The sequence below is a fragment of the Ciconia boyciana genome, chromosome 7 (genome assembly GCF_034638445.1).
Source record: "Ciconia boyciana chromosome 7, ASM3463844v1, whole genome shotgun sequence".
Lineage (NCBI taxonomy): Eukaryota > Metazoa > Chordata > Aves > Ciconiiformes > Ciconiidae > Ciconia > Ciconia boyciana.
Genome location: NC_132940.1, coordinates 28404067 through 28424184, shown reverse-complemented (window position 1 = coordinate 28424184; position 20118 = coordinate 28404067). Strand labels below are relative to the sequence as shown.

Genomic DNA, 20118 nt, shown 5'->3' with positions numbered 1-20118 from the left:
CTGGGGAAGGCTTCCACAAGCTTACTTTTACATGCACTTACATCTTCAGAATCAAAAGTTAAGTGATTCCTAAAATTATAAACTAAACAGTGGTGAAAGCATGATGAATGGGTTAAGGTGATAGGTGGTAGTGCTTAATGTGTCTAATGTAATTAAAAAAATAATCTTGATATAGTTGTTGATAAGGACAGGCATGGTTAGTAGCCTAGGATGGTTGTATGGGTTGACTGCTTTTGTCAGGTAAGAAAATCCTTCAGGGCACCTTGTCTCATGTAGCCTCCAGTTTTTTGTTTTTTTTTTAAGGGCAGTGCTGCAGTCTCTCCTGAGCCAGGGTACTGTGTGCCTCCTGCAGGATGGCTCAATGAGCAGGACTGAAGGAGCCTCTGCCCTCTCTAGCCTTCCACCCACAGCTCTCTTCCAGTGTGTGAAGTTTATAAACTGAGGGGGTTGACAGTTAAAAGAGCTGACTGGAGCCTGTGTTGCTGTGCAGGAGAAACAGGAGAGGGAAGAGGGGATCGATGGTGCATGTCAAACTCTAGTACCTGGCTGCTGTAGTGCAAGTCCGTTCGCTGAATTTACTGTGCTGATCTGTCAGCAGGTTGGTGACTCCAGAGGCAGGAAGTGAAAGTTCAAACCTTGCATTGGTCAACGCCTTAAAAAAAATAATCACTAATTCTGTTAGATCTATAAAGACTTAAGTACAGTCTGAATTGGAGGTTCACATTGATTTGCTCAAGTGTCTACTTGGGAATTCTCCCCTGTTGTTATTGCCTTAAAGCACTAGGCAATTAATTGATGGATGTTGTCTTCAAAGGCTTTTTACACCCCTTGTGGATTTCTGTCTGAAGTATGCACTGATGTGATGTCAGTCTTAACATCTTTTGTTGCTTTGGTGATCATGTACATGCAGATTATTCTCAACTGCCATTCATTGATTCCTATTTACACATGAAAATCGTACAGTATAAAACACACCTGAAGACTGGTAGGTGAAACACTGTCCTTCACTGAACCTGTAAGGCAGACCTGGGGAGTTCTCATATTCTCTCTGTCTCTGAGAAGCAGATAATTGTTTGATATAAACCTGCCTTTTTAGCACATTCAGTATTTGACTAATTTTTGTTTTGCCTTGCTTTTTAAATTCTAGCGATATCATCACAGCTTTCTCCAAATCTACGATAGTTTGTGCAGGTAATAGCAGTACTCTGTGAGCATGTATTCCTTTGTTTCCAGGGAGGAATACTGCCTGTACTGGTATTATTTCTACAGCTGAAATTAATCTGTGTGCGCTCCATAATTTAGTTATGTGTGGAGGCTGTTGAGTTTTTTACATGGGGGTAGTGATGTTATATCCCTCATTATCACCAGGATATGTTGTACAAACACTGGTTCTTGGTTCCACTAATTCCCTCTGCCTCCATCTTGCCCTCTGAGTAAAATTGGATGCCCCTCCCCTTTTGTGAATTTATAGTAATCAACAAATAGAGCTATTATGGCTATTATAGTTGGAATTCATGTGTGTGTCTCTAGCATGCCAAAGTGAACTCAGTTTAATTACTTCTGGTGGGGAAAAATGAAACTAAACATGCCTTCTGACTCTTAGGTTTGCAATTTGATTCATCTTTTGTTTGTCACGGTCTAGCTTGGCTCACTGGATATTTCCAATATAGTGTAAGGCTTATGCTTGGTCTGATCTTGTTGTTGAAATGCCTTTCTCTTATAGAAATCTTGACTGTCACTGCTGTTCCATAAACCATGTTATTAGAGGAAAGTGTTAACGTACCAGCCAAGCCTGATGTTCCCCCCAGCAGAAAACCAGGAAACCTTTGGCACTAGTGTCACTAGATATAAATTTTCTGAGGTTTTTCTTGCCTCTTCACCTATTCCAGTGGGGGCGGAGGAGGGAATTTTATTAACCTATTGATTCTGACTCAGAAGCATAATTACTTTCCAGATCTTTATGGGCTATATTAGCCTGTCAGCTTTCATTTTTTGATTTCCCTCCCTTATTCCCCGTGCTTACACTTCTGTTCTCTTTGTCCTCCTGTCTTCCTAGTAACTCTCACCATTTATCTTTTTGCCCTTTTTTGCTACTGTTGTTGCCGTATTCAGTAGCTGCTAAGGAACACTTTTTTAAAAGCCATCCCCGAAACCTAAATGGAGGGCACAGGATCCCTAAAGTTTCTCCTGCAGAATTTCCATCACCTCATTTTTGCCAGCAAGCAGTGCTGCTTTGTCGGGGGCAGCCTGGTGTGTTTGGCTTGTGTGCTGCACCCCTCTCCACGCCGCCTCTGCTGGAGTGGCACCGGGGCCAGACCTTTGCGGCTCACTGGGCTCCTGCATGGCTGACAAGCCTGTTGTAGCACTCCTGTTGCACTGCCACCCACCCTGTAAAGGCTTGCACCAGAAACTAAGGGAGAAAAACACTTGAATTTTGCTTTTCTGCCTTTTGTACTTTTTAAAGTCACTTCCCGAATAGGTAACTATTGAACCCTGAAGTGTTAATTTTTATCTCTTTAGTTACTGATATTGCTTGTAGTCTTAAACATATTTTGTGGTCAGAGGTGATTAAATTAGGAATATGTTTTTGCCATACAAGAACTGGAACACATTTCAGTTTGAACTCTTGAAATGCACTTTTTTTGGTGTGTGTTAAAGCACAAGTTAAAGGTGATAGCTGAAACTGTCTCCCTGTCATTCTGCATGTGCATATGTACATGCTATTCCTTCTGATCTTTTGTGGTTTTATTTAATTCCATGCTTCGGACTTGTCATGGAACCTTTTTCCCCATGAAAAACAATTTCTTGTGGTGCGCTGGAAAATGTATGGTTAACAACACTTATTTTTCTGACACAGTGAATACACCTCTAAGATTTTTTTTTTAAGACAGCATGTCAAGGTAAAATGCTCTAAAATAGCCTGAAATGATCAAAAAGGCTTATAATTTATTGAATTTGCTGTTTCTCTGGGTAATGTCTGAATTTCAAATAAACGGAAAATTTATTGAACCTGGTGTTAGAGCTGATACGTTCTGGATGAGGTCCTACCACCAGGCACTGGAGTTGCTTGAGCTTTCACGTGAGGAGAGGAAGATGAGGACTGGCATGCTAACAGGAAGGCTTAGCGTGGTCGTACTGGTACTCTGTACTTCACTGAACTGCTGCCTCCAGAGTGCCTTCCATGTCTGTCGGAGAAGCGAAGTGATTTTAAGATGTTTTAGTGCCTCTCCTGCCCTCCAGTGGCGGGGAGCAGCCGGTGCCTTTGGTACCTATCTTTGCTCTATGGCCTTTTGATTTAAATGGCAACATCCTCTGCTTTTGCTGTCCCACATTTTAAGTGATCAGGGTTTAACTCTCATTGGAGGATCTTTTGAAATAAAATGCTTTTTCCTCAGGAGGACAAAAGGAACGTGCAAAGAAGGGCATGGCAGGCCTTCTGTCTATGGCAGAGCTCTGCTTCTCCTCTCCTGGAGGGCAGTTACTGTTTCTTTTCCTGTTGGCCTCTTGCACCAGATTTACTGTTGATGTAGCATGCTGCATCTTTCTCTCTTCACTGGTTACCCCCTGTCCAGCAGCTTGCCACAGTGGAGCAAAATGGATGTGGGCAACCAGGGCTGCAGCTGCAGGCAGAGGAAATGCAGTGCAAGGCATTCCCTGTATGGTATTTGCTGAGCCCTGCAACATGCAGTGCTCTCACTTAAGGGCTACCCTGCCACGTGTTTGTTTTAGTATATTTGGTTTCAACGTTTTGTCTGTGTACACCATGCAGTGAGCTTTGGGATTTAAATGTTATTTTTAAAATTAAGTGGTACCCTTGACCTTGCAGCTCCAAAGATTAGACAATGCTGCTGTGCTCTGTTAAAGGCATAGTGCTTTTGCTCTATTGCAGAGCTCTTAAGTAACCTCCTGAATGAGTGAGGAGGGATGGGATAAGGGACTGACTTGCTCTAGTGCCTCAGGCCTGTGGCTACTGCCAGACAGGCTTGTTTGAACGAGGCAGGAGTGGGTAGGAGCTGTGTTCACATTTTCTGTCTTCCCCCGGTGCCTTCTCTTTTTCACTCTTTGCCACTCAGATACTAGCAGAGCTCTTGGGAGTGCTGTTGTGAGTAGTAATTTTTACAAAAGGCATTGAAATTTAAAAGCTAAAAGGCCTTGCGGAAACACAGGACTTTATTTTGTTTTAATTGCTGAATACGCTATGAGCATAACTTCTACGTTGTGAGCACTTATGTTTGTGGAAAACATTCTTCTGTGCAAATATCTGGATATTTAATTGGTATGTGCATCATGTGGGAGTGGGTTCTTATACCATGTATCTTTCCATGCATACATCTAATCTGGATCCTACCTTGTCTAGGAGGAAATCCAATTAGTGGTGTTGATGGTGCTGTTAATGAAAAGAGTGTTGTCCCTTTTGCATTCATCTGTTCAAATTGTTCCTTCTCACATTTTCCCCTCCTGCACATAGATATATGGCTGTATTAATTAGGAAAGCATGTTCGATACTGTTGTTTCTGGCTATGGTGTTTAATTTTAAAAAAAATTACACTCTGTTAAAAGATCTGTAATTACACCAGTTAACATATGTTATGTCACATCAAAACCGTTGTCTGAATTATGAGCTGTTCAGAACGAGCGCTCCGTAGAAGCTGCAGAAGCACTTTATTGGCTTGATTTATGTGATTGCTTTGCCTTTCCCGAGTCCTGCAGCAGGGGATCTAGATGTGCTCCTTCCCACCTTCGTGAAACCAGGCTGCGTGCTTACTGTAGTTGAGTAGTACCTGAGACTAAATAGTTCCTGTCTAGACCCAGATTAACTCGGGTGAAAGTGAGTAGTGGGGTGGGAGCATGCATTAGCGGTTTTAACTGGCAGCTGCTTTATTTTGCTCTGCTCAAGGATTAATGTCAGGGAGTTGACTTAATGCATATATCCATGGGTTAGACACATTATCCATGTTGCAGTAGGGCTGCTTCTCCACGGGAAGAACAGCAGGCTGTTTGCTGGCTGTCCAAATAAGGAAGCAGAGAGCTGATCCTGGAAGGATTTGGAGGATGACCGGGGAAAAGCCGCAGCGCGCCGGGGATGGGCCGGCGGCGGCCGGGGTCTGTCCGTTACCGGCAGGTGGCAGCTGGCAGTCGGCAAAGAGCATCTCTCGGTGCTAGCCCTGCGTGGCCTTGCTCCTACAGCAGTGCAGGCAGCACAGGCCTTCTCGTTTCCATTGTGTGTGCAGGGCACAGTAAATTTATTAAGGTAAGAATTTATAAGCATTAAGATACCTGTATGAATTGTGAAAGTACAGAAAGTGTAGAAGTGTGATGAAGTTGCACAGCAAAGGGTTTTCTTTGCTGTACTGCTTGTGGCATATTGTAAGATCTCCACCGACTCTGCAAGGAATTTTGCTTTAAAATAATTTTTGGCGTTTAATTCAAAGTATATGAACAGAGCAAGGTCAACTGCATACCAGGTCACTAAAATCCTCAAATAGAGCAAGCAGGGCAAAAAGTGCTCCCTTCTCACAAGTCTACAAACACGTTGATGCTTATGTTGTTCTTTGAACTACTTGTGTGATGAAGTACTTGTTTAATTTATCTCCATCTACTGTTGGTAGAACTGCTCCCCAGTTTCCAGTACCATGGAATTGCTTTGTATTTCAAACCAAAAATAAAAGCTTTATTTCTGCTATAAAAGTTGAAACTTCTTAATCTTCACTTTCTCTCTAAGCAAGCTGCATACAAGTTGTTTGCTCAAATGTATGGAATGTGTATGGAATGTGAATGAAAACTGATATATCCCCATGTCTTTTTTTCACACCTTCCTTTCTCCCACCCCTTATTCTTTCCCTCCGAGTACTTTTACATCTAGTGGCTTTTTTAGTTCAGTGTGTTTCGTGAATCTGTCTTGTCTGCTCAGGGCACTTGTGCCATGAGGACTGCGTTGGCTGTTTTTGTACTTGGTGCATTGTCTAACCATAAGTGCATTCACACATTTTTAAGAATGATCTGGCATCTTTTTTTCATAACAATTTGACTTTAAATAGCCTAGGGAGGAATGTTTAGGGCAAAACTGGTGTGATGTTGGAGACTGAATTCTAGGCTGCCTTGCAAAAATTTTAAATATATGCTCTTAGGACATAAACCGTGTTTAGCTCTGACTAAGCCAGAGACGTATTTATGAGCTTGGGGTAGGTTTTGTAGTTTGTGAAGCTACCTTAGTTGGGATGGTGATGCACGGTGTCCTGGAACATGTATTTATTATGGGGCTTAGCTGGTTATTTGCCTGGATCTTTTACCACAGGAGAGCTGGGTTTAAGTTCCTAAGTGTGGGTAGGGTGGTAGTTCAGGAATTGGCTTGAAGAGAGTTCATGTAAATATATGCATATCACCTTCATCAGGCTTGTGCTTGCTTTTCTAAGTCTTGCCAATAAATGGATATTGAGATCTTCTAACAGCAGTACCTCGAGCTTTTAGGACAGAAAAGCTCATTTGGGGTGTGTTACAGTGGGAGTGGAATTGAGGGGCTTCATTGTAGCTTCTGCTTAAGTTACGTTAATCACAGGTGCTCTGGCGAGTCCACATCGTCCAGTTTGACAAGACTAGCTCTGATATCACCAGTGCAATGGGAAAAGACTCTGATGCTGCAATGAGGGTATAGATACGTGCTGATGTGGCTTTTGTACTGTAAGCCTGTGGCACCATTATGTAGCTGGAGTCCGTGCGCCTCCCTTCTCTGAAACAGAATCAAAGAGAAACATTAATTGCAGCAAACAGTTTACAAGCAAAAAGCTTTTCTGGTAAGTGGCTATGAAATGATCTCTTCCAGAGCTTGTGTGGAGCATTCTAAGTGCGGGGAGGCCATTGAGAGCCCTGAGTAGTTGCCTGGGCTGCTCTCTTTATGACTTTGACTAAATAATATGCACTTCTGTATCTCAGAAGTGATGTAGGTGTGCACCCATATTGCTGCATAGATTAGATAAATTCATAGTGATATTTGAAGCAAAGGCTCTAGCTTGGGCTGGTGATTTTTCTCCCACTGGGAGAGCAGTAAATAGTCTTAGATTGTAAAGATGGGGCTAGAAATTGAGGTCATAGTATGATATGCAAGACCTTTTTTTTTACCTTGTTTACTTTATGCCAGGCTAAGTATTTCATAGTAAAAGTAAATTTTTTGTGCAGTTTGTGAAATAAATAATAGAGAGATCCTGTTAAAAATGCATTGGCTGGCTTCCTTATTTTAATATTAATAAGGCAGGTTGCTACAATAAAATTAGCTTTGCATGGTGTTTGTCACTGTACTGCCAAAGCAATTGAGTCTAATGCCATTCCTTCCTGAAATGAATCCCCAGGAGAGCAGTATTTGTGCCATTCTGAAATCTCTAACCAGGGAAGTTGGAGTTGAACTGTAAATTACGGAAAATGCAGATTTTAATCTGGGAATCCCAAGTCTCTTTGGCCTTGAGGCTTTCTGGCTGCTTATGTGAGGTGTTTTTAATATTGTTTACACATGCGTTTTCTCTGCTGTAGTGACTAATATCCAATTGCTTGGCTCATCATGTTTATGGACAACTTGGTAATCACAGTCCAGAAACCTCTCCTGGTGGGGGCAAGACAATCTGAACCATGAAGGTACTTAGCTAGTACTGCAGCACCCTGGGACACAGTGCCTTTTGATTTAGGGGCAAGGGGCTGAAAGCAACTGAGGAAAGAGTGACATTGCAGTTGGCACAAAGGAGATAGTCCTTTTTTTTTTGGTTTGTTTTTAAAAAGATCAATCTGTGCCTTTAAAAGGAAAAGCCCTTTACCAACCCTGCGCCCCTGTAATTTATAACATGCATTTATCTGAGCCACAGAGCAAAGGGAAAAAACCTGTAATCTTGATACATTTTGTTATGTGACCAGAACAGCATTTTTGTGCTTATAAATAATATGAACACTCATTGTATTAGAGCCCTGTCAACTGAGGTGATACTTAGGTTAAAACAAGCATTAGGGAGTTATTTGATTACGGTTATAGATACACTTCTGCTGAAATCTGCATTTAAGGCAAGATTAAACTCTTTTCATTTTACAGTTTGCATTTTTAGTTTAGGATCCAAATTGGAATTACATTCAAGCTTTGCCTGCCAACTGAATCTTTGTAAGATTTTATTGAACATGGAAGTCTGTGAAGCCAGGGAAGCACATATGTTTAAATACCATCAAGGTCTATGGGTCCAAATATCTGCTTAAGTGTTTTCTTGAAAACAGTCATGTTTCAAGTAGGCTTTTTAAATTTCCACTTTAAAGAAATGTCTTGAGAATCCAACAACTGGGATACACTTTCTTAGCTGGCGGACACCCGTTCTGAATAAGCAGGCCTTCATAGTTCTATGTTATTTCTACTTCTTATGATATGCTGTAGTAAAAAATTTGGAATTATAGATTGTTTATTGTATGTACTTTCTATAGACTGGATGAAGTTGACAGCTCAGCCTTACTTTAAGTGGTGTTACTGGCATCAGAAGTAAAACAACCCATATCTTCCTCCCTTTTTAATTTGCAATCTGCAGGAGCCTTAGCTGAAAACAGAGAGAGAGATCTGTTGTAAATGTGAGTGATCCCTTTGTGCAAGAGGCTGGGGGAGGTGGAATTCCCTCCATCTTCCTTGGGAAAGAGATATGACAGAAATGTCTTGTTTGCTTTATGCCATTAGCCAAGGAGAAATTTCATCCAGAAGATGAAGGTGGTGGTTGTTTGTTTTTTTTCTTCCCTGAAGCACAAGGAGAGTGGGACAAGATGAACAAAAGGGAACTCTTAGCTTCTCCTTTCTTTCCAAATTACTGTAGAGAAAGGCAAAACAAGGCAAGACAGGTGTGCAACTGTAGCTGGGAGTGCCTCTGTGGACTCCTTGCCAATGTCAGCTGGATGATTGTTTCTTTTCCTCTATCCTGCACGAAGGGAAATGCTGGATGGAGAAAAGAAAATAGCTGGGTAAGCACAGGCCCACAATTTTGTCCCTATAGAAGGCATTGATTTACAAAATGGGGTCACCAACTACAGCCTGCAGCACTTTCGGGAAGACACTGGAGGAGCTAAGTCTGTTTTTTATGTTCTTTGACTTATTAGAATCTAGTCAAAATGTGATTTTTCCCATCTGGGTAAAGAACATGCTTGCTGTCTCGGGAACACTGTGTCTTCCTGGGTACAGAAAATGAAAGATGGGAGAGGAGACAGCTCACCACGTCATCGCTGAGAAGCTGATATTTATTCCAGACTTCAGCACTTGTTTAGGCTTTTCCCAGTCCTGTATTCTAAAAGATTACAATTTCTCTCTGCTGCTGGAACTTACTTCCTTTTTGGGGGACTTTTTTTCCTCTTTGGCCTATTTGCCTTGTATGTTCTTCACTACTGAATGATTTGAAAGTGTTGCAGCTAACTTAAAACATTTCGGTATTCTCCTCTGCTTTTAGTGTGAAGATGATCTGCCTCACTGCCAGAGAGGTACAACTGAAATAGCACCTGAATATGGGCTAGAAGGCAGAGTAGATGTTCGATACCTTCAGTGGTTAAATGGGAGGCTGAGGTTCCAGTGGCGGAGTTTGCATGCTCAGCACCAAGAGCAATGCAAACTTTTGCACAAGGTAAATGATTCTTCTAACTCACTATGGCATTGTTTATTATTTAAAAGCCTTGTCAGCTAGTGCTAAATGTACAAATTATTCTTGTTTGCTAGTTCTGCATTTTCTGTAGGTAAGAGTGAATTATTCTAAATATAAATACTCCCACCTTTCCCCAGTGGGGCAGAACCATGAGAAAATGAAATATGTACAGTGTTTGTAAGGTTATAATTGTTGTATAAAAGTCTCTCTTGCAGGTTGGCAGATTAGTAACTTCTGCAACCATAGGCTCTCTCCATTTTTCTTAGAAAATGCCTGGTAGAAGCAAGACAGAGCATTCTGGTCCCACAGACAAGAAGCGGTGATTCAGAACTATAAGTTCATCGGAAATGTGGATTCAAAATACTGAGCATGGATGTTGGAAGTAATAGCAGCAAAATAAAATGCAGTTTCCCTTTCTGAAGTACTAGGAAACATGTGAGCAGAACCCAAAATCTACCTGCTTTTAAATCAGGAATCAATAGTGGTCTCTACATTGCTAAGATTCCAGTTCTGTTCCCATTTATCAATAATGTTTATATGTCTGTCTGAAAATCACAGACATCTGGGAGCATCATGTCTGCTTAGGATGGAAACAGCCTGCAGTCCCAAAGTTGACAGTGATGGTGACTGCAGAGACAAATTCTAAAAAATGGTGCTAAAGATAGTCCTAGAAGTTATTCAGTAATGTCTTCCCTAGGCCCCCTTTCTCCATTCATATCTCTTCAGGTAACTTATATGGAGCCACTTGGTATTGTACCCAGAACCTTCACAGAAAACCTTTTTGAGACTAAGAACAGTTTTGAGAAATTTCTCCTCAAAGAACAACATTTATCAGAAAGTTGTCAGAATCAGAACCAAGAGGGTTTTGAATGAAGATGCCTTCTTGGTTTTAATCCTGTGTCTGACAGAGCAATTCTGAAAACTGTAATGAGGTTACATTTTGTTCTTTACATGAATTGATTGCTAGGGAAGATGTCTGATTGACAGCCCTAGGGAAAGATCAGGTGCTGTGTGTGCAGCATCTAAAATAACCTTTTGCTTCTCGTTGCCCACTGCGAATGTGCTTTCCTGATCTGGGAATGAAGATAGCAATTCACTGTAAGTGCAGGTGCAGTCCTTGGCTTTTGCACTAAGATTACAGGCAGCTATTGGGAGAGGTGGCTTAGTGATATAAATAAAACTCAAATGAAATGATTGGCATCTTCTCCCCTTGATAAGCTACCTCTATTTAAGGTATGCTGATTTTTATAGTAGGTGAGGCAAATATCTCCATAACTCATCATCAGTGCTCTGATTTATGTAGTACTTGGCAGTAACAAATCATTAGGCAGCTTCAATACCTCAGCTTGCAGTTAATGAGACCAAGGAAGAATTAAGAGCGGGTCGAACCTGGGGCCTTGAGTACAAACAGAGATACTCTCAATGGTCCAGATCAGGCACTGAAGTGATGAAGAGATGTGCTGATTGGGCAACATCCTAAACTCATTGACAGGAGAGATGATGACCTCCTATGGGGATTGTACTTTGAAATAAACTTGGACTTTTTTTCCCCTGTGGCTATCCAAGGAAAAATGTTTGCTAAAGTTAGGACTGTTACAGTCAGACAAATGTAAGAGACAGGTTAGTTATGCTGCAGTTCCCTGGACCACGATTTCCAGAATCTGGAAGAATAAGCAGGAGGAAGAATGTTTCTCTGTTCATCCAGTTTCCCAAAGCTGCCATTACTGCCTTCTCCAACAGTCATCACTGGACTAAACTGAAAGCAATAAGCGGTGCTGGTGATGATTCTTACGATCAGACTATGTTCTGCAGTGTATGTAGAGGGCTGCCATCACGGATGTGTACACAGGAGGATAGATTGGAGCCCAGCTCCTCCGTATGTGATCACACACTGATATTATGTGTGCTCAGATATGTATGTGCAACTGTGGGAGTTCTGTTCAGAGCTATAATAAAGTACAGTGCTCTGATTTGTATTTTAGTCTGAATTAAAAGCAGGAAAATTGAAAGGTAAAAGTGACTTTGGAAGGGACTTCATTACAGTGCCACATTAATGTTAACATTTACGGTAACACAAAATATAACATACTTATACAATTTAACAGCTGCATAAACAATAACTGATATTTCTTGACTCTTTATAGAGAAATTTTGGCTGTGCTACTGCATTAATTTTAAAACTTTTAAAGTAGTCTGCTATGTGTTAGAAGACTGAGCTGACCCAATATGACCTCTATATGAGCTGTTGCTTTTCTCATATAAACCACAAACACAGTATGCAAAAGGCTAATGAGTGTTATGTTTTTTAATTATGCTGACAGATTTACAGAGGACTTTCTCTACAAAATGATAATTATGGCTTTTACTAGCTCTGTTTAATAACTTAACAGGTTATGTATCTCAGCTGTGGAACAGTCTTATTTACTGCTGATCACCAGCTATAATTTTTGCCAAGCAGTGGCGACACTTCCACAGATTTCATTCTGTGACTCACACAGGCTCTAAAATACCATATTCTCTATTTGGGACTTTCTGAGAAAAACACATCACACTTGGAAAATATGTTCTTATTCAGGAGATGACTGCTTTTCCACTCTGTATTTTTTAAGTATGGATATTGCTACTGGAAGTAAGAATTGTACATAGAGGATCCAGCAAGAGGCTACCAAGATAGTCAAGGACTAAGTTGGGCATGACCTCCAAGAAGAGGTTGAGGGAGTTGGGCTTATTTGCTCTGGTGGAGAGGAGGCTGAGGGAGAGGTCACTTAATAGCTGCCTTCAGCTATTTGATGGGTGGTTACAAGGATGGTAGTTACAAAGATGGATCCATGGTCTTCTCAGCAGTACCAGAAGACAAAGGGGAAGAGGCCACTGATTACAGCTTGGAAGGTTCAGACATATTAGAAAAAGCTTCTCTGGGATGATGGGCAGCATTGGAGCAGGTCACCAGAGATGCTGAATGGTCTCCATCCTTTTGAGATTTCCAAGACTCACATACACAAAGCCACAAACTGATGTTGGCGATAGTCCTTGTTAGAGCAGGAGGTAGGACTAAAGACCTCCAAAGGTCTTTTCTGTTTCTAGGATTTTGTGAAAAAATTCTGAATTGCTTGGGTGATCAGGGACGTGTACTTTCAGGTTAGAAGTGATGACTCATGTCTTAATGAAATACTACTGAAGAAAGGGTAAGGGAGCAGTACGAGGGAAATATGAAGGGGAAACAGGCAAAAATAAATGGCTGTTCTTTCTCTAAAGTACACAAATGATAACTGATACTGATTGCTGGGGCCTCTATCTACTCTGTCCTGCCCGCAGCCCCTTAAGGTTGATGGTATGAAGTTCTGTAGTAGCCAGTGTAGGTTACTGAAGAGGGAAGCCTTCCTGGAGCTACAGCTGGTCATGTTTTGGGAATTGCTTGCTAGGTGGTCTGACTGGCTGTTCCTCTTTGCTAGTTCTTCTGATGAGCTGCTTTTCAGTGACTTCAGCTCCCATAAGGCATGTTGAAGCTTACAGACACACACATGTCCTTAGACTTCCTTAGGGAAATCTTAACCTCTCTGTTGCTGAGGAATTTTGCAGCCTGAGGCTATGAGCTTTTGAATAACATTATAATGGCTTCTCGACGTGAACAGGTTGGCCTGCTTTGAAAGTATAATATAGTAATACCATTATAATTCCCTGGAAATTCTCAGTGGTACATATTTACCTGATATACCTTCAAATACATGGAAGCGTGAAGGATAAATTACTGTGTTAAGGCATGCCTCTCAGTTCCTTCTATTCTGTTTCTTCCTCTTTCTGTCAAGTGCCAGAGGAATATCTGTCTGCCTGGTTTTTGATCCCTCTTGAATTCATAGGGGAGAGCAGCTGATTTTAGTTAGGCTTTGAATTACCACTTTGCCTTAAAAAATGTGAATGAGAAGCCTTGCATAGTTTCAGAAAAACAGGTAGGAACCTGTATAGTTTAAAACTGGCATTGTTTTTTAGGTCTGTTAAATGCACTGTGCCACAATCAGCATGTAAAAAGAAACAGCAGAACAAGTGAGTTTCTGCAAAACTGGTGGATTTCCTGTGGCTATTTTCGGCTATCCGCCATCCACTAAAGACTAGGACAGAAATTACACCTGAAATAGGGGAGAGTTAGATCAGGTTCAGACGTGAATTTTGTTAAGCAGGTGAACATCTGATTGTGGACTATGCACATAGGTTAGTAGGAATAAAATGATATTAAATGGAATTCTTGATGATAGAAGAAGAGTTTAACATAATTGGCATTATCAGATCATGGTAAAATGAAACTAATGGTTGCAATATGCTTGGAAACTGTAAGAGCAGGAGCTGTATTCTGTCAGTAAGAATGCAGAGCAGCACTGGGAAATACCTCCTGTGAACGGAGTGGTTTCTTGTACCTCCTCTAAAATAAACAATATAAAATAAGATGTATTACAGTGGATTGGATTGGTTGTATCTATGTATCTGATGTTGTAGTAAAAGACTAAAGGGACAAGGACAAAGTCTTGATCTCTGAATAACAGAGAACAGAGACTGATGCTGGGTGATTACCTCATTGTCAGTAATTTATGAGTGAGCTAAACTGCAATTGTTAGATGCATCTGCATCTTGGCATGAAGAATCTACCATGTTACTCTGTAAATTACTACATTGGTTAAATATATCTTGTTTGTCTTGAGATATTTGGTTTAAAAATCTTTGTTTTTTCCTAAAGTGAAGTTGCCATTAGATCTCAATAGTGCATTCTTTAATGCAGTAGAAGTTTTTCCTCTCGTGCAAGCATGTGAACTATGAACAAGCCCCCTTTTCATCTTCTCTTAGGTGAATTAGACAAGCTGATCTCCCTGCAGGGTGTCTAAGCTCAAGGGTGTTTTGGAATTGGTACTGGAAACTCCCCAGAAGTGGTGCTCAGTGGGGGGCTGTGCCCGTGCTCTCATGCAAAGGTTAGTGTAAGGTTAAATCAGACCTGCCTCCGCCTCAGTCCATTCCAGTGCCGTGTAGCAACAGCTACGCATGCTCTCTCTCTCATCTGCTACTTTTACCTTGGTACTGTTTCCCTCTTTAAGCCTTTTTCATCTTCAGTATGTTGTGGTTATCAATAACAGATTGTGAAAGTACAAATACTGGATTATTTCAGTTACAAATACTGGATTATTCCAGCATCCGTCTAGTCTGGTCTCAGGGGAACACCTTATTCCTCTGTTGTTACAGCTTTAGAGTATTTGTTTTGGGCTTTAGCCAGTGATGTTCCTGCAACATACTTTTGAAGAGGGGCTGAAATTCATTCTGGTGCTGGAGGCCCAAAGGTTTGGCAGCCAGAGTTACGCAAGAATGCAGCAGGGAGAGAAGTGGCAAGTAGAAAGGAAGAACATTGTGTGGGGAGGTGCTCTTTTATTTTTAAACTCGCGTAGCTCTGCACATGTGACAGATGGTTGTCACCAGAATTGAGTTTTGGGAAAGGAACGCTAAAATATTCTGAAGTTTCAGGGAAGGGTTGATAATTACCCAGTGCCTGTCAACTTTAAAATAGTTGTCAATACCCAAGTGTATGATAAAGTTCATATTAGAATAAAGTAAGAAAAGCAGGAAACATTCTCTGTCTTCTGGCAGAAATATTAATGAAATATGAGCGATTGTCTGACAAATGTGCACTGCTATCTTGTTTGGCAGCTGCAGTTGTTACAGTAACAAAGGGATCAGCTCTGAATAGGAGGAATTGCTTTTTATTGTTCCCTTGACTAACTTGGGAAGCTTCTTCATCAAGTAATTGATGATACCATCACCAGCGCAGCTGGGACAAGGTCCCAGTAAGCGAAAGCCAACAATATATAGCAGCAAAAGAGAAACTTACTGTAACTAGGTAGCATTTTCTGCTTTAAAGGAAGAAATAAAAAATTATTCTGAGGTTATCCCTTACCTCTGTTAAGACTTCTGCTATCTGTGTAAATGGCTTCTCCTTTCATGCTATGCACAAGAGCGTGTGTAGTGTAAGGAAAAACACTTTAAGACAGGATGAAAAGAGAAATCTTTCAGTTTTACTGTGGTGGCAGCAGTAGCAATTCCTGCATGTGGTTCTGGTAATAATACCAGATGGACCATTTTGTGAGATGATTGTGGTGCATGATCATCATTTCCTGCAGGCTGTTTTAAAAAGGTCTGTTGTATTGGTGGTAGTAATTACATTTGTACTTGTCCATTGGGAATGGGCAATGTTACAATGGAATTGTAACTGTTGGTTCACGTCACCATTCCAATCCATGCAGGCGTTTAGATGGTAGCTAATGATGTTGTTAATTATCTGGTCCTTGTACTGACGAATATCTTTTAACTTAATCTATTCCAGCTCCATTTATTCACTAGTGGCTCTCATATGGACCAGATCCTTGGACATTTTTCTATCACAGAAACAGATCTCGTTAGACAACCAGAAAACTACAAGCAGGTAATGCTTCTCCTGTAATTCTCGGATGCTTAGTATGCTTTACATAAACATTGTTCAGAAGACTGCATTCCTTGTAGCATGTTTTTAACTTGGTTTCCAACAGATGTAAGGGCTTATATTATTGAATTGTCTGTCTGTCTCCTCACTTATAACTTGTATCCACCAAATGGTTTCTTCCAGTTTGACAGAATATAGACATAACGGTATTAGGCTAAGTTTTGTAAAAACTGGCAGACAGGGAGTGGGGAGAGACCTGACTGAAAGTGCCACTGAAGAAAAGGCTTGTAGAATAAAACATTCTAGATCAGTTGGTTGACTGCTGTTACGTACTACCAGTAACCACATCTGGGCAAGTCAGGCAGAGTGTCTGCCTGTGACCTTGCCTGAGTGGGTTGTCATGAGAATATGGAGAGATCTGATTTACCTCTCCAGGAGAGCCAAAGCACATCTGATGCTGGGTTCACTAATTGCAGAAATTATGCAAGTTGACTACCTTTTTGGATGGTAGTAAGCAGCTTTATTTTGAGAAATGTTTTAGAAGCACAGAATGGTTGAAGTTGGAAGGGACCTCTGAAGGTCGCTAAAGCAGAGTCACCTAGAGCAGAGTGCCCGTGATCATGTCTAGACAGCTTTTGAACATCTCCAAGGATGGAGACTCCACAGTTTCTCTGGGTGACCTGCTCCATGCTCAGTCATCCTCACAGTAAAAAAGTGTTTCCTTATGTGTTCAGACAGAACCTCCTAGGGCAACATCATTTTTCCTAGTGTACTATTTTACCCATAAATATATATTTCTGCTGCTCACAAATACTCAATTGTCGTAGATGTTTCAGATTATTTGAAGGTAGTACAATTCACTTGTTTTAATACAATACATTTGTTTTACAAATCAGTTTGTAAAAGTTCATTCAATGTGAAACTGAAACAAGATTGAAATTGTAAGCTCAGCCCTAACAAAATAAATATTTGGCAAATTTCTGCAGTCTGTCCAAATCTGTTTACTCAAGGAAGATATTCTTTCTGCTGCTACCTTAAGAACAGAAGTGGGTATTGTAAATACTGCACACAAAGAAATCCAGAAAAGTAGATTTGAAGGTAGGGGATAGTCTTATGTTCAAACCCCCTAAAGTAAAGTGCATGTTAATCTTTCATTACTGAGCATTCCTCGGATGAATGGTTCACATCCAGCCTCTTGATAAGGTTCAGCTGTTTAGAACATTTTCCTGGAAAATTATTGTTTTTCTAGAGCAAGTTGCTAAGTCAGTTTGAGATTTCTTTTTCATTTCTGCTTCACAGTCCCCTTCCTACGGTTTGCTCAGCAGCTTAGAATACACAGCAGCACAGTCCTCCGATGCCTCTACTTTAGAGTCTTCCAGAGCTTAGCAAATGTCCAGAAGGGTCTGGTGGGCTGGTACTAGAAACTTCTAGGCTGTGTAGAAGGACTTTGCAACTACCTTTTTCCAAAGCCTTACCCTGAATATGTCACTGATCTGTTACACTAAAATGTAACAATGCTCTAATAAAGCTTATTTGGTTTTTACTGTGCTGTTGATCATTCCAGGGGTTTTCTTTATTGCATGCTGCTCCCTTTCCTGGATGTCTGCTTCAGGTGTGCCATTCAGTGGAGGCTGTGAGGGTAAAATGGAAAGAATCTTTTTGTATTTTTAACGTTGTGGTTAGGTAAAGTGCTATAGTCAAGAAGGTTAAGTGGGCTTAGTTAAATGTTGCTTAGTTAAAATCGGTGGAGGTTTCATTCCGCCTTTCCCAGGCTTAAACAGCAAATAAATTATACGAGGGACACCCCTTCAAAACAAGGGTGACTGCTGCGAGGGGCAGAGGCAGGGTGCCAGAAGATGTTTTATTCAAATAAACTATGGGTGGCCACAGTCTCCATCTCCAGTTTCTGGTCTCTAACAGGTGCAATCCCAAACAGGCTCCAGCTCCAGTGCATGTGTGTTGGAAATTCTTTCTTATGTCACTTACTGCTTGGACTGGTCCAAAACTGGAATTGTTTGTCAGCATAATCAGCTGTGAAATTGTTAACCTCTTGAAGCTCTTGAACCTATTCAAGAAAAGGGGTTCCTCTAAGCTGCTCTCTTATGCCCGATTCTAAAATAAGAAAGAAAAATTGCAGGAAATTGTCACAACACTTCAGTACACATATTTTCAAGAGACTTAAAATTCTTATTGTCATCATTTGAGCAATCTCTGTAGTTTTTGTCTCCCCTTACCCTTATTTCCCAAAAGCAGCTTCCAGAAGTCATATACCCAGTATGTATGAAGAGCCCGATATAACAAGGTGGTATGGACTTGAGAACACAAGGCTGTTTCAAGTGTCAGTTTTCCAGATGGATATAACATTCAATATGCAAAGTGATGCTTCTTAGGAAAATGTAACAAAAAGCCTCTAATTTTCAAATATCTTGATAAGATTAAGTAAATTATGCATATGTGAATAGCTTCGTTTTCAAATATTGGTGCAGATGGCAGCACTCTGCCAAATGTTTTTTTCCAAAAACTGTGAAATAATTTTTTCTCTAAGTAATGTGACATTTCTGTTAATGTTACCTCAAATAACAACCTGCTGCATGGATCAATAAAAAGAGCAAGCATGTCAATATGTCTTACTGTAATGCACTCCTGTTGGTGCATGGTGTTATGAATTCCTTCTCATGTTAGGCATCCTTCAAAGGATAGAAATGCAAAGTGGATTGAAGTGTCAAAAATTAGCTATCACAGAAGGGACATTGGGCTGGTTTTATTGAAGCCCAGAGTTCATTTTCATAAAAAATATCCCAAGATATAAGTTGCTCTGACCTGTAATAAAACAAGAGATGTTTAGTCTGACAGGAAAAGTGCGATAGGATACACATAGCTGTGAAGTTAAACTTCAGTTTATGAAATGGAAAAGTCATGCTACTCCTTTTCTATAGAAGTTGCACATTAACTCATTTAAAATGTTATTCCCTTGGATTTCTGACTATAAAACTCTTTTAGTGAGCTTTTATGTACAGGGATTTTACTGGACATTATTATTCTTTTATTATCATAAATTTCTTTGTCAGATTCATAGAGCTGGAAGTTTTCCAAGCGTAAGAGTTTTAATTATATTTTTCTCTAGTGAGGCATGATCAAAATTCCAACTTTTCCTGCGGTTTGGCTTGGCTGTGGTTATATATGTGTGTGGCTGTGAGTCACAGGTCACTGCTGTGTTTAGTTTCTGTGCTGCCCAAGGGTGTCAGTCAATGGGAGGTGACGTTATTTCAGCTGGTGTTCAATTGCTAGTTGAAGTACATGTGCATGCTCATGTTAGCTCTTGACCTCTACGTGCATGTCCTTTCTTTCCCAGGATGCTGTCGTGACTTTTTGAACACTCTCTGGCTTACAGAGTGTTGCATGAGAACTTTGCTGGTGGTCATTTTCTCAGCAGAAGCGCCTCAGTCAGTGGTGATGGTTACGGACCTGTTTGCCTGTGAGGCCGTGCTGGAGTGTGCAAATCAGGGACAATGACAGGGCGGCGGTGTGCAACAGCCTGTGCATTTCTAGGGAGCTTGGATGTTCATTGTGTCTTTTCTTTAAAACCTCTTTAAAACCACTTAGAGTATGCTAGAACATAGTCTAGTGCATCTTGAATGTCTTGTGTTTTGGTACGTTTTCCAAGCTGTATTGGTACTGCTTGTTTTTAAACGGTTCCCCAGTGTGACTGGGGGGCTGCTGTTATTTGCCAGCCTGAAGTATTTTAGGGCAGAAATAGAGTTCCGGTCTCTGGCACTGCAGGTAAAATAGTTTGAAAGTGTACTGGGGAGAGTATGCAGAGGATGTGGCTGAGGGTGGGCAACATCTGCCCCAGACTCTCCAGGGCAGTGTCGTTTATCTGTGAGGAGGCAGTCACGTTCCTCTTGTGACTGTGAAGACAGTGGTTGTCATATGGGACCGATTGGGTAGTTTTTAATCATTGTGAGCATAATAGAATCCCATTCTTGTCTATGAAGCCCATTTACCTTAGTTCTGCATTGCAGTGTCACCAGT

At 40.9% G+C, this 20118-nt stretch overlaps 1 protein-coding gene across 9 annotated transcripts in view; it reads left to right on the top strand.

Moving 5' to 3' along the window:
• The window catches only part of TEDC1 (tubulin epsilon and delta complex 1), a 78814-nt gene that overhangs the window by 14109 nt on the left and 44587 nt on the right, over positions 1–20118 (top strand). For 6 of the 9 annotated variants that reach the window (XM_072867707.1, XM_072867704.1, XM_072867703.1 and 3 more), the window contains exons 4-5: positions 9447–9617; positions 15991–16089. In XM_072867707.1, the coding sequence (XP_072723808.1) occupies positions 9447–9617; positions 15991–16089 (270 nt within the window). Of the gene's footprint in view, positions 1–5068; positions 5252–9446; positions 9618–15990; positions 16090–20118 lie in introns of those variants that run through there. The other 3 variants (XM_072867711.1, XM_072867709.1, XM_072867712.1) reach the window with 2 other exon arrangements.